General features: G+C 41.9%; 2 protein-coding genes across 3 annotated transcripts; one reads left to right on the plus strand and one right to left on the minus strand.

The window, feature by feature from the left end:
• Positions 1-2,020: 2,020 nt before the first annotated feature.
• cracr2b (calcium release activated channel regulator 2B) lies at positions 2,021-13,557 on the minus strand. The gene is made up of 10 exons (XM_084335204.1): positions 13,451-13,557; positions 12,474-12,745; positions 11,071-11,182; positions 8,765-8,912; positions 7,840-7,986; positions 7,633-7,723; positions 7,435-7,542; positions 4,610-4,797; positions 3,486-3,557; positions 2,021-2,198 (listed from the first exon to the last, which is right to left on the minus strand). Exons 2-10 carry the CDS (start codon positions 12,741-12,743, stop codon positions 2,036-2,038), a joined length of 1,299 nt encoding a protein of 432 aa, XP_084191330.1. The 5' UTR covers positions 12,744-12,745; positions 13,451-13,557; the 3' UTR covers positions 2,021-2,035.
• A 1,896-nt stretch (positions 13,558-15,453) lies between these two features.
• Positions 15,454-20,704, plus strand: tmem138 (transmembrane protein 138). 2 transcript variants are annotated; one of them, XM_084334781.1, is made up of 5 exons: positions 15,454-15,562; positions 16,519-17,381; positions 18,981-19,152; positions 19,646-19,721; positions 19,812-20,704. In XM_084334781.1, the coding sequence occupies exons 2-5, from the start codon at positions 17,254-17,256 to the stop codon at positions 19,922-19,924; spliced, it is 489 nt and encodes a 162-aa protein (XP_084190907.1). In that variant the 5' UTR covers positions 15,454-15,562; positions 16,519-17,253; the 3' UTR covers positions 19,925-20,704. The 2 variants fall into 2 exon arrangements, with proteins under 2 accessions (XP_084190907.1, XP_084190908.1); XM_084334782.1 differs by lacking the exon at positions 15,454-15,562 and adding an exon at positions 15,836-15,947.
• Positions 20,705-21,181: the final 477 nt, after the last annotated feature.

A 21,181-nucleotide genomic window follows, 5' to 3' on the forward strand; every position in this document is an offset into this window, starting at 1 on the left:
CAATGCCTGTCAAATGAGCCATACTATTGCCTCCATAGCTATAATACAGAACACACGATGGGTCTACAAACATCGCTAAAATTGCGACATGGGTGTCAACGAGCGCAATCTCCGCTACGCCACCCAGCCGCCCTCCAGCTTCTCCATTGTCTTTAGAACTTTTGCCAAACCTGGCTGGACCCCAACTGAGACAGCCACCTTTCACAACCTGGTCAGACCTGGACAAAGCCGTCTGGGACTGTTGTATTATCATGGTTTAGCTTGTGTACCACAGTTGGTGGTGTGAATTCTGAAAGGTTGCTTAGCAACCGGAGAGTTTACAGGAAACGCAATGAAGACACAAACCCAACCATACCATACCATACCATGTTAGACCATGGCTAGCCCCAGCCAGGCTGAACATAGCTAATGGAGACACAAACCCAACCATACCATACCATGCTAGACCATGGCTAGCCCCAGCCAGGCTGAACAAAGCTAATGGAGACAAGGCACTACATGGAATCAACATGCAACTTAGTGGCTGCGTCTAGGCAGTCCGTATTCCATCGGGCCGACAACAAGGACCTTGTAGACTCAGTCGACCACTAAACAACGTACTTATTCCACATAATTGACCCGTCTCAAGCCCCGCCCTCTCTTCTTGATCCTCCAAATCACAACTGTCGCCTCCCTCGGACAAAGACAGTTGCGATTGGAGGATCTAGAGAAGAGGCCGGGTTTGAGATGGGTGTGTTTAAGTGTACACACGGTCCCCCTTTACGAATGACTGAAAAATCTTCCTTTGTGCACCTTTAACACAATCCCCACCACACAATATGAGCATCTTATAGCTCTGACGCCACCGCTGTAAGCCTATGGAGTCGCTCACCTTCTTTGCAGGGCTATAACTATTTAAATAGTATAGCTATATCTGCATTACTATGGCCCATTCGACATCGGGTATCCATCGTTCAGGATGTGGGAACGTTATATTTTTCCATTCATACATTGTCATTTAATACCGTCGTCAATATAAGTATGTCTTTAGAGTGGTCTGCTGTAATTCCTAGAACGTGAGTTATAGGCCCCGATGCATATTATACTTAATCGATTGGCATTTAGTCCCTATACACGCTACAATTAAAATTTCAAATGCATATTATGATCAGTATATATTATGCTCCATCATGCATGAAGGAAATGGGGGGGGGGGGGGTCGTTTCTGATTAATTGATTGTCAATAACGGCTTTCTTTAGTACAACATCATACGTTGATCAGATGGATTGCAATGAAAGAAATGGAAGATCGAGCTGGGATTAACGTTAGATTCCCCTTACCTCTGGCTGATGATACTGGAGGAAAAATATTCCAATTATTTGATTGCCATCTGCTAGATCGTATATCCATTTGGCCGACACCATAAACTCCAACAGCATAATGATTCTTGCGTCTCGAAGGCGATTCAATGCGCTCGACTGTTCATCTGGATTCACGTTACAAGAAAACTGCGCCGGGACGACATTCACCGATGCACAGAGTCATACTTCCTGTAGAAAAGTAAGTGCAACATCGGCCGAAATCCACCAGGCGGCGGTATCGGGCCGTTGCAATCGCAGACAGAGTGTCAGAGTTTCCCAGAGCCTTGGTGGATGAATTATGAATGGAAATAGCGAATAAAAGAAATAACAATCACAATAACGAGTTTACTCGTTGTTGGCGATATTCGATTGGCAGGCAATCACGAGTTAGCTCGTTCTTGGCAATTAATGTGTTAAAAGTTGACAAGGATTTAGAACAAATGACCCATCAGCAGAATATTTCAGTTCACGGACCACATCCGAGTTAACACGGCTTCACAAAATAATGTCAAAGCAATCACTTACAAAAGGAGGCAGAACAGTGGCAAGAACATAATTACAATCCAAAACAATAATAACAACAACAACAACAACAACAACAACAACAACAACAACAACTATCGGCAACAAAACAGAGCTGCCTATGCAAAGCCAAGGCTTGACCTGATGATGGAAGAGGTCATCGGAGGACTCATCAGTAGTATGGGTAAACTGGCTGTGTCCAGCAGGGGGGGCTAGGCTCTCCGTTGGGGTAAAGAGGAAGCTGGAGAGGACAGAGGACAGTGTGTCTGATGTGACTAACCCTCGTCTGAGGCTGGTGGGCGTCTTTCTCATCTCGCAGCCTTGTGTTCATATCCCTGAGGGGAGAAAAAGAGAGACTTCCTTGAGAACCGCCTTCCCTGTAGGGCAGCAGTGGACGAAAGGTTATAGCAGCGGGTTTATGACTGGAGCATTGCCGGTTCCATCCCCCGGAATTAATAATTGTCTCCCGTCCTTCAATACCAACCACTGAAGTGCCCTTGAGCAAGGCACTTAAGCCCCAAGTTGCTCAGTGGCCAACAGTGTCAGACTGTGGTTGTACTGGGCAGCTCGTAGTGGTCAACCGTGTCAGACTGTGGTTGAACTGGGCAGCTCCTAGTAGTCAACAGTGTCAGACTGTGGTTGTACTGGGCAACTCCTAGTGGTCAACAGTGTCAGACTGTGGTTGTACTGGGTGGCTCCTAGTGGTCAACAGTGTCAGACTGTGGTTGTACTGGGTGGCTTCTAGTGGTCAACAGTGTCAGACTGTGGTTGTACTGGGCAGCTCCTAATAGTCAACAGTGTCAGACTGTAGTTGTACTGGGCGTCTCCTAGTGGTCAACCGTGTCAGACTGTGGTTGAACTGGGCAGCTCCTAGTAGTCAACAGTGTCAGACTGTGGTTGTACTGGGCAACTCCTAGTGGTCAACAGTGTCAGACTGTGGTTGTACTGGGTGGCTCCTAGTGGTCAACAGTGTCAGACTGTGGTTGTACTGGGTGGCTTCTAGTGGTCAACAGTGTCAGACTGTGGTTGTACTGGGCAGCTCCTAGTGGTCAACAGTGTCAGACTGTGGTTGTACTGGGCAGCTCCTAATAGTCAACAGTGTCAGACTGTAGTTGTACTGGGCGTCTCCTAGTGATCAACAGTGTCAGACTGTGGTTGTACTGGGTGGCTCCTAGTGGTCAACAGTGTCAGACTGTGGTTGTACTGGGCAGCTCCTAGGTGTGAATGGAACTGTGCAAGTGTGAAGCAGGGCATTGCTGAAAAAGAGCATTTGTGCTCAGAGAACCTACCCTGGTAAATAAAAGTGAATTATATTATAGATGAAAATATATTATAGATGATACCCCTTTGTGTTTCATGGTAAATGGACTACATTTATAGAGCTTTTCTAGTCCTCTGACCACTCAAAGTGCTTTAGAAATTATACCTCACAATCACCCACACCGACGGCGGAGGCAACCATGCAAAGTGCCAACCTGCGCGTCGAGAGCAGTTAGGGGTTCAGTGTCTTGCTCAATGACACTTTGGTACACTGCTGGGGAGGAGCCGGAATGGAACAGAGAACCTTCAGATTTATCAGACGATGTACTGACCTGTCTGTACAGTGCAGTGTCCAGACTTACCTCAATAACTCCAGCTGTCTCAGGAGGCTGTCCTTCTCTTTCTGCATGTTTCTAGACACCTTCTGCACGTTTCTAAAGTGAGCAAGAGACCAGACTCATTAGGTTCCCGTGATTCCGCAGGTGATGAGTACAGCATCTAACCCGTATGCATTCTATAAACATTGTGATAAATAGAATCTCATTTCTTTTTCCATATCACTTTAGGCATTCAGCACATTCTCTTACCCAGAGCCAAGTGTAGAACAAACTCAAAGGCTATGTTCACTGATGGCTGTTCACATTATTATTATATATATATATATATATATATATATATATATATATATATATATATATATATATATATATATATTTAATACATGTGGCCACTATCAGATTCCAGTGTGAACTGGCCACGCTCCTGAACTGACCCACATGCGCAAATGAACAATAATGATGATGGACGTAAACATGGAGGACACTGAAGTTAAAGTTTAAATTATAAGTTGAATGCAGTGGAGACCAGCTAATGAATGAATGAATGAAAACTTGTATTTAAAATGGACACCACAGAGCTACATTGGACCAGTCACAGTGGACTAGGGCTGTCCCCGACTAAGGATTTGGATAGTCGACTATGATTGGCCGAAATTAGCCGATAGTCGACTATTAAATTCTTTCTTTTTTTTGGAAAAGAAAAAGTATAATTTTTTTTTTTTATCATTCCATTTGAGCTGTGGGGGGTGCTTAATGTCTGAAGGCTTCTTGTCCTCTGCAAAAGCATGCAATTGGTCCACTGATGGATACATCTTGATATTTGTCGAGTCTAGTGTGTTCATTAGATGGGCCTGTTTTCTTAGGCAGTTAGCCTCTGGTATGCGTGCCATTAGCGTTAGCCACGCTTCTAGGCCTCTTTTCTTTTGGAAAGAATGATAAAAAAATTTGAAATTAAAAAAATATATATATATAATTTGTATTCGACTAAGAGGTTGGCAGTAGACTACGGCTCCTTTCGATCGATTAGTCGACTAATAGGGGTCAGCCCTACAGTGGACAGACCAGATGTGTTGTTTGCGTGTTTATAGCACGAGTGCTAGTTTTCAACACCAGTCCACCCCATCATGGTTCCCGTCTCATCCTTGTACCTCTGCGTGGCGACGTGGTCCTGAGCGGAGCTGGACTGGATGGAGTTGAGCTGGGTCAGGGCGTACTGGAGCTGCTCTCTACTGGTCTCCAGCTGCTCCTGGAAATTCAGGTTGAGCTTCTGCAACTGCTGGTTCTGGTCCTTGATGTCAGCCTGCTCACCGTTCAGCTGCTGGACCCTGGCCTCCAGCTTTAGCGTAAAAAGAGAGGATGTGTCGTTCATTGAACTACATTACATTTACATTTAGTCATTTAGCTGACGCTTTTATCCAAAGCGACTTACAAGTTCTGTACGACAAGCCATCAGGAAGAGCACAACTCTATCAGCTGAGTAACAATGTTCATCAAAGTGTTGAGTGCTACAGTGTAGGTTAGTTTATTAGGACAAGTGCATGACAGTATGGTTAGTTAGGGTTAGAACTAACGGACCATTCGGTAACAGCCCTATTTACTAGACTAGAATTACCTGCTGGGAATGTTCACCGATGTGTTGTTTATTTTAATTGTATTTAACCTTTATTTATCTAGGCAGATCAATTAAGAACAAATTCTTATTTACAATCACGGCCTGGCTGGAGGACAAAAGGACCTCTTGAAATAAAAGAAAAAAGAAAATGTTTAATAATAAAACACACACCAAACAAACAAATACAATTAACACTTTGGGCGCCAGCCGGTCTAGCCATCTTTGTACTCAGTGTGCCACCGCTGTAATGGATAGGGATTTTCACTGTGCGTCGCTGTGTTTGCAGGGCTATATCTATAGTCTATATTATAGCTATGGAGACAATACTATGGCTCATTTGACATCAACTATCCCTCTTTCAACATGTGAAAAAGAATTAAAAAATGTATACGTTCGCGTGCTATACCGTGGTGAATATTGTATCGTTTCAGAGTGATCCTGCCTAATTCCTGGTAACTGTTATGGAGCAATATGTGAATTTTACTAAAAGCGTTCATGTTGTTCGCCTGGACACGCTACTATTTCCAATTCAAAGGTATATAATGGGCATTGTGTTTCATCATGAATGCCTGAAAGGGGGGGGGGGGTAGTTTTTTGATGCTTTGATCGTCAGCAACGGCATACGTTTTGGAGTATGTTACATGAAATCATTGTTGGATCACAGTAGGATTGATGTTATAGTCCTTACCTTTACTAGGAGGTATCCCATAAAGAATATTCCAATTGTCTGATCGCGATTTCCAGTATTGATCCTGTATTGGTCCCTGACATGAAGTGGCACAAGATATGCCTCAAGTGTGCTGAACGCGTTTCGAAGTGGTCGGATGAAGCGATTCACTTGGCTTGGTCTAAATTCTCCGCCCGGACGCGTGTACCACTTCCGCAACGGATTTTTTTTCCGGGGTTGGCCTGATTGGCCACTAAGCCCACGTGACCCTACGCTGGCACGCCCGCCTTACCCCGCTTACGCCTGAGAGTCACACACAGCTAGTGAGCCTTGCTACGCCTAGCCGAGTGATGAATGAAGCTCTATCTGTTTCACCTAACAGCACTATTGCTCCGTGATCATAGCCATCCATCTCTAAAGCTAACCACTATTTGTAAAAGCCACAACCACGTTACCATATGTAATAATGTAAATCATTGTGTCGTTGTACATATTGTGTATACACCGTTAGAAGCTAACGCAGCTTAGCCTGGTAGCTATTGTTGTGCTAACAACATCCCGAGGCGTAGCTTGTTAGCCAGCGCGAATGCCCGATGTAGAAGGCATAGACGCAGGTCGCTTGTTGGCCGGCATGAGTGCCCGATTTGGGGTGGTTCTCTCCTCTTTGTGTGCCTTTGTCCTTGCGGGTGTTCTGCCGGGGGAGCTTGTGGACGCGACAATAGTGGTGGGTTGTAGGGTGTTTGAGCTTGTAGCCTAGTTAGCTCGCAGCTATCGTTAGCTTCTAACGCAACGGTGTATACACAATGTACAACGACACAATGATCAAACACCTTATAAATACTATTGTCGTGTCCATAAGTACCCTGGCAGAATACTTGTGAGGACAAGGGTATACAAGGAGGAGATGCCTTCTACATCGGGCATTCGCGCTGGCTAACAAGCTACGCGTAGTTTTGACTAAATGGCGACTAAATGGCGCCCCCACTGGTCACCATGGTCCTCTATTAATTAGGCGACAGCTGTGTTTGGAAGCACGTCAAAAGAGATACAGATTTTCAACCGCTGGCTCCACACACAGCGCAGATTGAACGAAAGATTGAATGAAAGACTTTGTTTAGAATCATTTTGAGTTTATTTGAACCCCTTTGCTGCGCCTGTTTGTTTTGAAACCTTTTAGTTCAAGTCTGGAGCCTGTTCTTGTTTCGTTGTTTGCCCCCATTATTATTTGAAACTTTTACACAACTCCTTCCATAAAATCAACCGGTTCGAATCCATCAAGACTCAACAATCAACAACATCAAACAGTGAGTAACAAGACAGCCCAAGTCCAAGTGTTGTGAGCACGTTCAAGACGTATCCTGGCGTAGATATAGGCAAATTGGCCCTACAACTACTGTTTGGGCTCGAGGGGAAAGAGCAGAGTGTACCGCTATGAAGGAAGGGTGCGCTGCATTTACGACAAGTGACTAAATGAGAGTAACAAGGCACGCGGCACAAGAGTTTCAATTTCAATTCCGGTCACGAAAACAAGATAATTGATTGACAATTATCTTGTTTTCATGACGGGAATTGAAATTGAAACTCGGTTAAATTGCCCTGCCCAAATATCAAGTCCACATCAAGGCAGGTAATTCTCACTTCCATAAGGTCAGCATGTAGTACTTCCCGTGTCAGTACTGTATTGGGATGCCTACCTCTCGCTGCTTGGCCAGTGTACCGTCTAATGTACTGTCCAGCTCTTGCTCCCGCTTCTTAAGTTCCTCCTGAAGTTGTAGCCGTCTGTCCCACTGTCGAATGCTGTCCTTGAGTTGACAGGAATGAGTGGAGATGTCATGTCTAGAAGAACAGCTGTGAGGCAGCACAGCGTCTGCAGTTCTACATGTTATCTGTACCTGAGCCAGACGTTTCTCTCTCTCCTCTCGGACCTGACTCTCCATCTCCTCGTACAAGGATTGAACCACCTGATCGTGTTCAGTCTCTCGTCTGACAGGAACACAAAGCAGAAGAAGATACTAACAGTTAACCATTTTAAACCCCTTTGCAGATGTTGCATGGTTTTGATATTGGACATGATATGCACAAGACGAGATGGTAAAGACCTGCGTAGAGCCTGTTCCAGGCTGTCTCTCTCCTTTAGAGAGTCCTGGAGTTGGGACACGGAGTGAGCCAGGACATCCTCCAGGACCATCATTAGCTCTGGTCTGTCCCTCTGGAGCTCACACCACAGAGAACACAGCTCCCAATGACTGACACACAACACAGTACGACAACACGACACAATACAACGGACAGAGTGACTGAGGGCAACTGTGCATAACAGCACAATAACACTAAGTAGCAGTAGAACATTTTCATAACAGCACAATAACACTAAGTAGCAGTAGAACATTTTCATAACAGCACAATAACACTAAGTAGCAGTAGAACATTTTCATAACAGCACAATAACTAAGTAGCAGTCGAACATTTTCATAACAGCACAATAACACTACATAGCAGTAAGAAATGTTCATAACAGCACAATAACACTAAGTAGCAGTAGAACATTTTCATAACAGCACAATAACACTAAGTAGCAGTAAGATATTTTCACAACAGCACAATAACACTAAGTAGCAGTAAGATATTTTCACAACAGCACAATAACACTACATAGCAGTAAGACATGTTCATAACAGCACAATAACACTACATAGCAGTAAGACATGTTCATAACAGCACAATAACACTAAGTAGCAGTAAGACATGTTCATAACAGCACAATAACACTAAGTAGCAGTAAGAAATGTTCATAACAGCACAATAACACTAAGTAGCAGTAGAACATTTTCATAACAGCACAATAACACTATGTAGCAGTAGAATGTGGAGACTGGAGAGTGATGATGTTTAGTACAACAAGCATCCTCAATGTAATTTACATCTAGTTATATTCATACCTCATTGGACATAATAGATATAGTGCAGCTGGATATAGGTATAGCTAGATATGGTACTCTATTGTATCACAAGCTGTAGTCTTACTCTTTGAAGAGTTTGTCAGCACCTAGCTCCATCAGTGTCTGTACAAATCTGACTCCTCTGGGGTCCTGGGTCCAGTCAACCTGGCCCTCATACCTCTCTGCCTCCTCCAGACTCTGCTCTGGGGCCTCCTCAACCCCCATCAACTCACCTGGGACACAGGCAGTGAGAAACACACACAGGAAATGGACAGCAGGTCTTTGTAAATTAGCAGCTGTTGACTAGTTGTCCTGTGAACCTGGAACATAGAGAGGTGAAGCCCCTCCCCTTCCGCTAATCACCAATAGAATAGAAGAACTTTATTTATCCTGAAGGAAATTCAGCACCACAGATTGCTCACAATAAACATTTACTCTTGTTGACTTTTTGTAGTAAAATTTTTTTAAATAAGAATAAAAATAAAAATAGTCAAATATATACATTCTAAAATATGTATATACATTCTAAGATATACAGCCAAATATATACAGTAATATACAGTAAAATGTACAGTAAAAATGTACAATGTAGATGTAAAATGTCCGGGAAGATATGCAAGAATTTAAACTGTTCCACAGAAAGAATACGTACAGTAGTCAACGGCGAGAGACAAATAACCTTTTGACCCCGTTCGATTTGTGCCATAAATTACACATTTACTCATACTACCAGTTAAAGGTTTGAGTACCGATTGTTTATGCTTTAAACTATATAAACGTGTCTTAATATTTCATTATAGAATATGTGTACTTATACCTAGAGATGTTCCGATACCATTTTTTCCTTTCCGATCCGATTCCGATACCTAAGCTTTGGGTATCGGCCGATACCGATACTTATCAGATACCAGTGCATACATTAAAAAAAAAGTAAAAAAAAGTATATAAATTATATATATATATATATATATTTTTTTTACAGATACTGTTTTATATATACAGTTTTTTAGTAATAACTAGAAAGTAATGGTATTTATTCAACAGGTGATTGTATAGATTTGTATTAGTATCATTAATCAATGAGTATGGGGCTGCAGCACTGCAGATATACCCTACTCCAATGATCCACTCGCTTTGCACTCGCTACCCAGTGGCTCTGCAGATATACCCTACTCAGTCTACAAGGCTCCGTTGAAGTAGCAGAGGAACTGTTGTGATTTTTGCACAATAAATATTCAACATTCTCTTTTGAGACTCCGCCTCAGACTCTTATCATTTGGCACTAAAAGCTAAACATTGTCGCCGATATGGCTGTCCGCAACATGTCATTAATTGTGTACGCGACGTGCAATGACGACGTTACCGTGAGCTAGGCTAGCTAGCATGAGCTACCGGTATATGGGAAGACCATAGAAGACTGTAACGTTACTGGTGACATTGTGATTTAACTTGGAATACTCCTTTGCCAACTTGCTGTACTTTGCTTGCAGGTCTGCAGCCATTATTGCTGGATTATGAATAGCCCCAACTTTAGCCAAGGTAACGTCAAAGCTAGCTTTCGGTTAGCTGTTCAATGCTAATAACACCAGCCACCAAGCGAACTCATCAGAGCTCCCTGTCAACAGCGCTCTGTCGGGACGATGGCATTTTAAGAAAGTATCTGCTCTGCTGTTAAAATGACAAATGGCAATTGGCACTTTAATTCACGGTAGATTAAGCACACGTTTGTTTTATAATGCTCACTCAGCGAGTAGGGTATATCTACAGAGCCCAACGTCCGCAGTGTTGTTGATAAATTACGTCATATGGTATCGGAGCGCAACATTAGAGGGTACTCGCCGATACCGATACCAGCATTTTAGGCAGTATCGGCGGCATTTCCGATACTGGTATCGGTATCGGAACAACTCTACTTATACCTGTGCAGATCATAAGTTAATTGAATTATATATATATCATAATGGATCATTTCGTTTCAACGAATTAGGTCTAAATCACACATGCGTTATACCGTGATAACCCTCAAGTTTTAGTTGAAGGTTATCATACCGTCAGAAACTCATATGGTGACATCCCTAGTCCTGTGGTGGTCCAGTGGGAGAGGAGGGACATGTCTATAATGTCCACAGCACAGTTGCACTTTCTTATCTACTTTCCTATCTATCACTCCGTTTATGTTCACTGTTGCACTAACGTCTTTCAGGCGTTGTAAATGTCAGTCATCTTCATCCGTGTGCTCAAATCAATCCCACCACCAGCGTAGCTATGTGGCAATAAACGGAACACGAACCAATCATTTGCCCTAGAAGACTGTGAGGTGCGTCGTCAATAAAGTAGGCCTACAGTAAATTATGGGATATTGTGACATAAATCAACCAGGCTCATACTCACCGAGGCCTGTGTTAAACTCAGCGGGGGTGAGGAATCCGTTACTCTCCCTGTCGAGACTCTCAAACACTGCCTCCAGCTGCTCAGGGGACAGAGGCATCTCCACCTGTAGTCTCTAACGACAAAAAGGAAAGGAAATAAGATAAGATGGAGGGGTAAAGGTTTCAGAATTAGCCCTACTTGTCTTGTCTGTCTGTTCCATAAATAAACAATAGTTCATGTGAAAATAATTAGTGTAGAAAATCCTGCCCAGTCCTGGATGGGCGGAGCCTCAACCTAACGAGACACACCTGAACTGATAAAAGACCTGATGAGACCTTAGTCAGTTATTTTCTGTTTGCAAAGTATCATCATACTTCCTGATGATGTTGCCCAGATGCATTATTTATGTAGGTAGTGTTGTTGTAGTGTTGTTTTCCTTGTTTTAATAATTTACTTTCCATGACTTTGTTTTCTAGAGTTTTTGTTTGCTAATTGTTAACCCTTGTTTCTATTTAGACATACAATGATCTGTGGCCAATTGGCCATCTGTGGCAGAAGTATCATACTGTAATCATAGTAATAATAATAATCGTATCTACCCACCTCATACTATAGTCTACCCATATACTCTATATGATAGCATGTACAACAGTGCTGTATATACCACATATATATATATATATATATATATATATATATATTATTACTGCATATATATATATACCGGTATATATATATATATATACCCATATCCGTCTGAATATACCTGCATATAATCCTCCTATATACCTACTTATATACCTGCATATAACCCATATAACTCTGTATAATAGCATGTACAATAATGCTGTATATACCGTGTATATATATATATTCTTACTGTATATATATATATATCCACCTGTCTATATATACCTGCATAATAATCCATACATATCTGTAGATACTATCTGTACATATCCCCTGCCTACTCTACTAGTTACACTGCTGGCCAGTGTGACCAAGTCTACTACCATACTGTCTTTATACCTGTATCACTCACTTACATATTAATATTACAAATCTGTACATACATCTGATTAGCACTACACCCAGTAGTACTAATGTATATATTTTATACCAAGTTTAATCACCTGTACATTCTATATTACTATTGCACTTTACTGTTACATTTGCACTATGGTTGGATGCCAAACTTATTTTTGTTGCACTGTACTTGTGCTGTATAATGGCAATACATTGTATCTAATCTAATTGAAAGTATCTATGAAATGGAATTGAAGCTAGACTAAAAGTGTCAAAAGGCTTTCCTCTGATCCTTCATACTTTTACTAGTGTGCCAATGTAGAGGCACTTCTAGAAAACCCTAGTTAAGACATCCTTTACCCTAAGTGTGTGTTATTCTTCGTCCACCAGCCGCTCACCTGCATGTCCCTCTTTGTGATGAATCCCTTCCCCTCTTTGTCACACAGTACAAACAGCTCCCTGGCCTTGCCCATGGTTTCTGGCTGCACGGTCCCACATGTTCCCTCCCTGGTGGTGGCACTGGTGGGCGAGGCCGCCAGACCGCCACGTCTTCCTCGCCCAGGCCTGGGACTAGCGGCCGGGACGCGTCTCTGTCCGGGGGTGCATGGAGACGCCTCAGCGCTACCCTGCCCCACCAATACCTCACTGTCCTTCAGCCACATTGACATTACTGCAGGGGGGTGGAGGGTGGACAGTGATGGTGAAAGTCTAAAGTCAAATTAACTGTTAATTTGTTCTTTAGTGGTGAGCCTCACTGACTTCAGTAGGGGGGGGGGGGTTATGTGTGTTCATTTAATGTTTAAATAAAGATACCCATTCATCTGAAGTTAGTCATTCCTACTAGGAAATAACTCCTAGAGCCTGCTCAGCAAAAAAAAAAAAAAAAAAGGTCCACAGTGTCCCCCAATTGTGAGAGAAATCACCCCCTCCGGTTATGGATGAATTGGGAGATCAAAAGACACTTTGTGTTTACGCTCTTAATATTGTGTGTGTGATACTGTGTGAAGCCAAGTGTACAAGTCCTCCTTAGTCAAACACAGAGAGCGAGACAGAGTAAACTGAGCTGTGACTGTACACATTATCTCCAGCTGCTGTGAACGGGTGCAGTCCACTTCTAGACCATTTGAAAACGTTACAACTTGTTGGGGAAATCCAATATTAGAGACCCAGCACTTCTAACAAGAATTTAAACACAAAATAGAACAGTTTTTGGCCCAAACGATTCCAAAGACAGACATTTCCAAATGTAATATGATCAGATAACCTAGACCAGGCTTAGCCAGCCAGTACTGCCAACACAACCGGTCATCTTGACATTTGGGGAATTTCTCTGGGAACACTTGGTCCGTGGTGATTGTGATTGCGATGGACATACCTTGCGTGTCTTCCTGGGCTGCCAGCGGTGGCCTTGACTCTGCACCAGGATGTCGATGCTAAGCAACAGGATGGTGTCATGTGATGGGAGCCCTCGTGTGCCACGGGATGGAAGGGTGGATGGCTGTGGGGAGAGGAGATGCAAATACAGCATTTGCAATTGTTTGCATTCACATAACTATAACAACTGCAAACAATTTCACTTCAGGCTGTTATTTGTCATGGAGCAGACGCTGCATGGATGTACACTGACTGATGAATTGAAAATGGGGGACCCTGATGTAAACAAGACGAAAGTCTTTCTCTTGTCTGCATCCCCTTAACAATTGTATGTATTGAGCTGTACTGTACCCATTCTGCAATATGTTAATAAAGTTATCAATCAATCAATCAATTTATGACATAGGGGCACTTCACCGAAAAACAATGCAGATTTTGCACATAATCTCACATATATCCCAAGGCTATAAACTGTTTTGCACACATTCATTTAGTTAATGAGTTTGAATATCTCCAACTGTGATGTCATCAGAGGACACTGAATCCTTGTGTTGTGTTAATTACAGCTCAATGAATAAAAATAAAAAATAGCAATCCCCATCTCTATTTTCTCATCTACATCATTTCATTGAGCTGTAATTAACAACACAAGGTTTCAGTGTCCTCTGATGGCATCACAGGACTGTTGAAAAAAACTGGTGTCGTTTTTTCAGTAATGTGCCCCTTTAATACATATTTGTATAGGCCTATATAACCATTTCTGGAGGTACACACAGTACCTTACAGAATAACACATGATGGTTAATCTCAATAAATCAAATGTTTACAATAAAATAACACTGGTGGTGGTAGTCTGTTGATCTCCCCAAACCATGTGATAAGTCAAGAAGTAGGCCAAGATTCCAGATAAGGGATTGTATAAACATTCGTCGTATGTGTTAAAGATTCTGTATCAAATCAGACTCCCTGATAGCCAACAACAGCCAAGTATGAGGATTTGCCACAAAATAAAACTGCATCTAGCGAACACCTGATAAGTGATACTGCAAGATCCGTGCACAGCAATAAGTGTGGTGGTTCGCACAGACAGGGAAAGTGTAATTTAAACAAATACTATACATCGTGATGGGTCAAACATTAGAAATCCATTACGTAATTCTGAGATAGCATATTTTTTAGGTACGGGTAGGTAGTACTGTTACCAGTAGAGTTAGAAGCTTGGACGCCTCATGCAAGGCTATATAGAACAGCAATTGAAAATATGTCCTTGACGTGTTATGCTTGTAAGAGTGAATAGTGAATGATTCAAAGACGGAACATATAAGTTAGTAGTTATAGTGACTAGTGACTACATATTAATTAGTTTGCATTGGATAAATCTATCTAGCCATTGCAAACCAGATCCAACAGATATAGTGTAACATTATTATTAGCTAGGTTACTCTCAAGAAGAGTCAAGAGTTATATCCATTATTGAAGAGAACCCCATGCAACTCAACAGACGGGCTATTTTGTCGTTCTTCTAGCGTGAAGAACAACCAACAAATGCGTTATTTCGAAATAACTAATGTTGTCAGAATGAATGTCAACGAACCAAAGTTGTAACGACTCACCAGCGGTGCAGCGTGGGACACAACACAGCAGGTGCCACTAACTAACTAACTCACTAACTGACGCACCTTTGGACATCAGTCACTTTGACTCAACTCGGTTTACACTGTGCAAAACTCACTCGTGCCGCTTGGTGGCAGTACAGGCACGTTGTTGTTACTGCTACCGTAAAGCGCAGTGTAGCCAGTCATTCTAAAGTTTTCATTTTGCTTATTTATTTTCACACACGAGATGCTTTAAGCTCAGTTTAGATATATATATATACATGATGTAATTGAAGATTTACAATACATCGCAATTGCTAAACCTGGCAAATGCAATGTGTTATAGGGAGATCGTGCTCTGCTATTAAGAGTAATGTGGCAAAAGCAGTGTTACCATGGAAATGCTCAAGTTAGCGCTGAAACTTACGTTATATGAAAAATGCCACGGATATGGCCAACATATATAGCGACCAGAATCAGACATGTTAACAATTTCTCGTCTGGCCTGTGCAATCCAGGTAACGTAAATTACATGAAGTAGTGTATTCATTTTCTTGATAGAGGGTCCTCGCTTGGCTTCGTGGTGTTTTTTTTTTGGAAATATATAAATGTATGCTCAGACAGAGTCGCTAGCGAACGTGGCTGGTATGGTGGTGAGTTCCTTGGACTTGCCGTGTGCATCCGATTAACGAGCCACTGTGTGTCTTGTGTCCGTGCCAGCGATGTGATTATGTTTGTGGATAACGATAGCTGGGTACATACCGGACTGTCTGCGATCTTATTTCTACGGCAGAGTACATCGCAGTCACGACTTTATAGCTAACGCTAGACGTGTGTATCGTGCGTGCTGCTGATCATCACCATCACCATTATTATTATCAACAACAACAAAACATCAAAACAGTGAGTGGCGTAGTTATGCCTAATTGAAATTAATCTCTAATCCTCTCCTAGCTTTCCCAAGCCTGCCTGTGTAACAGCATTAGCCCGTTACATACATGTGTGGTGTTATTTTAGCTAACATAGCTAGCAATGTACAGTTCCCTCCCCTTCGGATGTATATATTTTTTTATATCTTTTTCTTACACAGTACTGTATATTTGTATGTCATAAATGTCTTGATGAATTGAAAATGGAGAAGCCTTATGTAATTAATTCATTCATTAATTCATATCATTCATTCATTCATTCACTCTTAGCAGTTGTTAGTATTGAGCTGTACTGTATTGTACCCATTCTGCAATCTGTTAATAAAGTTTTCAATCAATCAAGCTGCCTCACACACAGGTAAGGTAACTCAAGTCGCAACTCCTCATGGTCAGAATAACATATTTAGAGTCATATTTATGGTGAAGGCTACTTTTGGGAGCAGAGATACAAGGAATGAAGACATGATACACGCAGCTGTGAGTAGGACTGTTGGCCTAAATTGACCTCTGTTGTTTACTGGTGACCTTTCTCATTTCTCCCACAGGATGTACACGAAGGTATTCCAGAGAGATGTCAACATGACACGTTTGGAAATACTAAGAATACCTACCTGATGACGACCAATATACTGTTTTCCTGAGAATACACACAAAACGGAAGTTTCTTAGCAGATGTAGTATTCTGACTCGAGACTTGTTTTAATGGACACTGTTGAGGAGCCAAAGCTATATATTTAGGTTATTGTATTATATGAATGTTTATATGTTTATTTTTATAACCTTACATTGAAACGGCATTAGGAATATTGATTGGATTTAGATAGTCATTGAACCGTCTTATTTGTGATGTCACAGTATGATGTCATAAGCAAACATTGAAACTAGAACATTTGTGATGTCACAGTATGATGTCATAATCAAACATTCTAGAACATTTGTGAGGTCACAGTATGATGTCATGCATCTTGAAACAGTGCTGAGCAGTACTGAACAGATAGACTAAACAACATAGATTGAAGCCTGCATTTATAGACCAGGGTGCCTTGCCTACCGTTTTGCTGCGCCTGTAAACTGTCGGACATTAGTTTACAGCCTTTGGGACGTGTCGAGGGTTAGGAGTGGACGAACTTGCTTGTTCTTTCAATCTGATAAAGTGAATGGGGTTGTGTCGTCAGAGCCCCACAGTGCGTGGGGTCTGCATTTAACCCGTGGAACGTTGAGGAGCAAATAGACACTTAAGGAACCTGTATCTCCACCGAGCACCTGACCAGCCTCCAACGATGCTCCAGACAAGCAACTACTCATTGGTTCTGTTGATCCAGCTGGCACTGCTGGCGTTCGACCTCTTTGTCAACTCCTTCAGTGAACTCCTGAGGGGAGCGTCTGTCATCCAGCTAGTGCTTTTCATGTAAGTCACTAATGTAAATGTAAATGTAAATGTAATGTAAGGGTGTGTGTGTGGGGGGGTTCTGTCTTGGCTGGTTCATAGTTGAGAGGTCTACTTCATTGTCCAGTGGTGTGTGTGAATGAATGAATGAATGAAAACTTTATTTAACAGATTGCAGAATGGGTACAATACAGTACGGCTCAATACACACAATTGTTAAGGGGATGCAGACCTGAGAAAGACGTTTGTCTTGTTTCCATCAGGGTCCCCCATTTTCAATTCATATAGACATTTATGACATACACAACATACATGACATTTATGGCATAGGGACATATAGGTATTTAGTACTGATACATTTGTGACTTAAACGGTATTCAAATATACAGTACTGTTACCCCTAGATCCTGACAGAGTATATACATATGATGGGGAGGGGACTGTACATTAGGAGGGGGTGGGTGGGAGAGAAATATACATACGGCGGGGAGGGAATATATACATGCAGTGGGGAGGAGACTGTCTATTAGGAGGTGGTGGGGGTTTTGGGCATTTATGGTGGCCAGTTTCGAATTGCAGCCTCCCGTAGGTGCTCTTTAAGAGCGGTTTTGAATGTGGGTAGGGATTCACATTCCTTTACAGCTTTGGGTAGGGCGTTCCACATTGATGTGGCATAATTGCGAAACGTGTTTAGTCCCTTGTTTGAGCCGAATCTGGGTTTAACATGATTTGTTGAGCTTCCTCTGGTGTAGTGGTTGTGGTATTCACTGACCTTTGGGAAGTATTTTGACATGTACATGGGTACCTTAGTCGTATAGTGTATCTTGTAGACCAGGCCCATTGCAAGTTGCTGTACTCTGTCGTCTACTCTAAGCCATCCTAGGTTGTCAAAGTGGGCAGGGGTGAGGTGGGTTCTGGGGGTAAGGTCAAGTAGTAGTCTGACCAGTTTGTTTTGTGATGTTTGTAATTTTGTTTTAAGCGCCTTTGAGGTGCTTTGGTACCATGAGGTGCAAGCATAGTCGTAGTACCCTTGAATGAGGGTGATAAGTTAACACATTGTACTTATTTTCAGTTTTCTCTTTATTTGGCATAAACAAACACAAGGTCACAATCATTATTTGCAAGAGAGAAAAAAGTTTCTACGGGAATCCAATTTAGTAAATTCTGAAAGTGATCGAAGTGTCTTTATTTGTTTCTGCATTTTCAGTTTTACTGCTGTTGTGATGAAAACTTGCGCTGTTAAGCAGTTGTTTACATCTGTCCAGCTCTGCTTATCATTATGGGAAATGTGCTTACCATCTTCTCCAGAGTCAGACAAGAAGATGGATACCAATCCAGATAGGTTTCTCCTAAACGCAATCTGGCTGCAAGCTAGCCTAGCTTAGCACAAATGAATGGAGCAGATACGGACCACTAGCCTAGCTTAAAACTGGGAGAGATGTCTTTGGCCAACAGCTAGGCTATTGGTCTGTATTTGTATCTATCTGCATCTACTGAACGCACAGAGAGGAAATTGGTATCCATCTTCTTGTCTGACTCTGGAGAAGATGGTAAGCACATTTCCCATAATGTTGCCGTGTTCCTTTAAATGTCACCTCCTCTCTTTCTCACTTTTGAAAGCATCCAGGACATCGCCATCCTGTTCAACGTGATCATCATCCTGTTGATGATGTTCAACACCTACGTGTTCCAGGTAGGGCTGGTCGACCCGCTGCTGGAGCGCTTCAGGGCCCTCCTGGTGTTCTCTGCCCTCTACCTGACGCTCAGCATCTGCTTCCACTGCTGGATCATGGTACGACCCACCGGTCACACAATAAGTTGTGTGATAGCTGTGCTATAACTGGGACGAATTATAGGCTTGCAACGGCAAGGTTTTGCAATGTATGTGTCAAGACATGGACAGGAGGAAACAGATTGTGTAAAGGAAGACCAGAAAACATATATGGAATATGTGTATTGTAAAATATCTACGAGAAAGAGGCCATATTCATGTGAAATATCTGTATGAAAATGGCCATTAATGAGAACTTTTTCACTTGTCATTTTTAGTTGCCTTGCCATGTTGATAATGAAATCACTTGAGCTTATTCTGGTGCACTTATTGCGACAATACATTTAATTCAAAAGTACTACTTCCAAATGGATGATGGAAGACCACTGTTCACCACAAAAGCCAACAACTGCTGTGTTGTCGCAGTGAGAAAGTGGATATCTGAGATCGGGTGTTAATTCGTAAAGAGGCGTAATGTCTAATAATCAGTGTTTTAATGTTTTTTTCTCTGCAGAACCTACGGTGGAGTGAGTCTAACAGATTTGTTTGGACAGATGGCCTTCAATCCCTCTTTGTTTTCCAGAGAACAGGTACTTATTATTTAGGGTAAATGATCCAACACAGATTGTCTCTAATCTACTCTGACACAATCTCACCATTGACTGCTCTTGTGTATCCAGCTGCTGTGTTGTACTACTACTTCTACAAACGCACAGCCGAACACATGGGGGACCCGAGGCTCTATGAGGACTCTCTCTGGTTGCGGGAGGCTTTTGCCAGGGCTCGGCAGTGAGCGTACAGGAAGAAGGGACAGCCTTACATGGACATAATGAGCGTCAGACCAAGAACCGCCCTTTAGACAAAAAGACACTGGCCACGACCATAAGCTACAGGAGAGAAAAAAAGGTTTGAACAGAAATTGGACACTTGGAGAGACACACCATTGTGCTACGATGCCTTCACAACAAGACACTGTTGAGTGTCTGGGAAATCAGTTAAGTGGTTTATGTGGCGAGTAAGCCAACTGTGGCTTGCGTAGTAGTATTGTATTGATCAGGCTTGAGTCGAGGTTAATCTGTGGCCTTTAAGGAAATTCAAACAAACTTGAACGACATGTTGACAACAGGTAAAGAGGCAACAGTCTTGGATGATATACCTTGTATAAATGACACATGGCAGTGGGTATAGAGGCAAGTCTTGGATGATATAACCTTGTATAAATGACACATGGCAGTGGGTATAGAGGCAAGTCTTGGATGATATAACCTTGTATAAATGACACATGGATAAATGTCTGAAAAGGCAGGCATTACTACTGTACCTATGGAATGCAAGGTCTTTACAAAAAATTGTGATAAATTACTTTAATCTGTAGTCAAAGGTGTATAAATTAAGTTATTTTATCGCATAAAACATGTTTTATTCACTTTGCCTTATGTGAGGCTAGTATGTGCTTTTTTCACGCCATTGTTTTAATGACAATTCTGAGTTTGTTAATCTAATTGCTTTTTATTCTATAATTAGCCATTTTTGTATTTTATTTTTTAAATCAAATAAACATTACGAACAACCATGTGTTGCCTGTCATTACTATGGTAGGTAAGCGTATTATCCTGGAGACAAGGTGGTCATGTAGATAGAAGGGACTGATCTATTCTTAACTCAAATGATTAATCTGGGATTGAGGTTTAAAGCACCACTGGTGAAATACTCTAAATAGCTGTTACCCATGTAACAACCGATCATGTTCTCTATGCAAAAGCTAATAAAATATTCAAGACAGATATCCCAGTGGTGGAAGTACAGTTAATTTACTTTAGTAAAGTGGAAATACCCAGATAAGACTACTTAAGTAAAAGTTGGGAAGTATTCGATATTAAATGTACTTAAGTACACATTCAATATTCATACCTCTAAAGGTTGTTATGTGGTCCAGTTATGCTGCTCTGATTATGTCCTTTGAAGTTGTCAGGCTTCACATTTGAAGCAGGTATATTATTATCTTCCATAGATTTGCCATGTTGTCTATGCAAAATATTTTCTTCAAAGT

This window comes from Notolepis coatsorum (assembly GCF_963971535.1).
Source record: "Notolepis coatsorum genome assembly, chromosome: 18".
Taxonomy (NCBI): domain Eukaryota; kingdom Metazoa; phylum Chordata; class Actinopteri; order Aulopiformes; family Paralepididae; genus Notolepis; species Notolepis coatsorum.

Bases quoted from the DNA above. Each gene is read 5' to 3' on its own strand.
- cracr2b (XM_084335204.1), bottom strand. From the start codon at position 12,743: ATGTCAATGTGGCTGAAGGACAGTGAGGTATTGGTGGGGCAGGGTAGC. The intron at 7,724-7,839 runs GTCTTTACCATC...TGTTCCTGTCAG, and splicing joins CTGGAACAGGCTCTACGCAG to ACGAGAGACTGAACACGATC. The intron at 2,199-3,485 runs GTAAGTCTGGAC...TTCTCCCCTCAG, and splicing joins AGACAGCTGGAGTTATTGAG to GGATATGAACACAAGGCTGC.
- tmem138 (XM_084334781.1), top strand. From the start codon at position 17,254: ATGCTCCAGACAAGCAACTACTCATTGGTTCTGTTGATCCAGCTGGCA. The intron at 17,382-18,980 runs GTAAGTCACTAA...CACTTTTGAAAG, and splicing joins ATCCAGCTAGTGCTTTTCAT to CATCCAGGACATCGCCATCC. The intron at 19,153-19,645 runs GTACGACCCACC...TTTTCTCTGCAG, and splicing joins GCTTCCACTGCTGGATCATG to AACCTACGGTGGAGTGAGTC.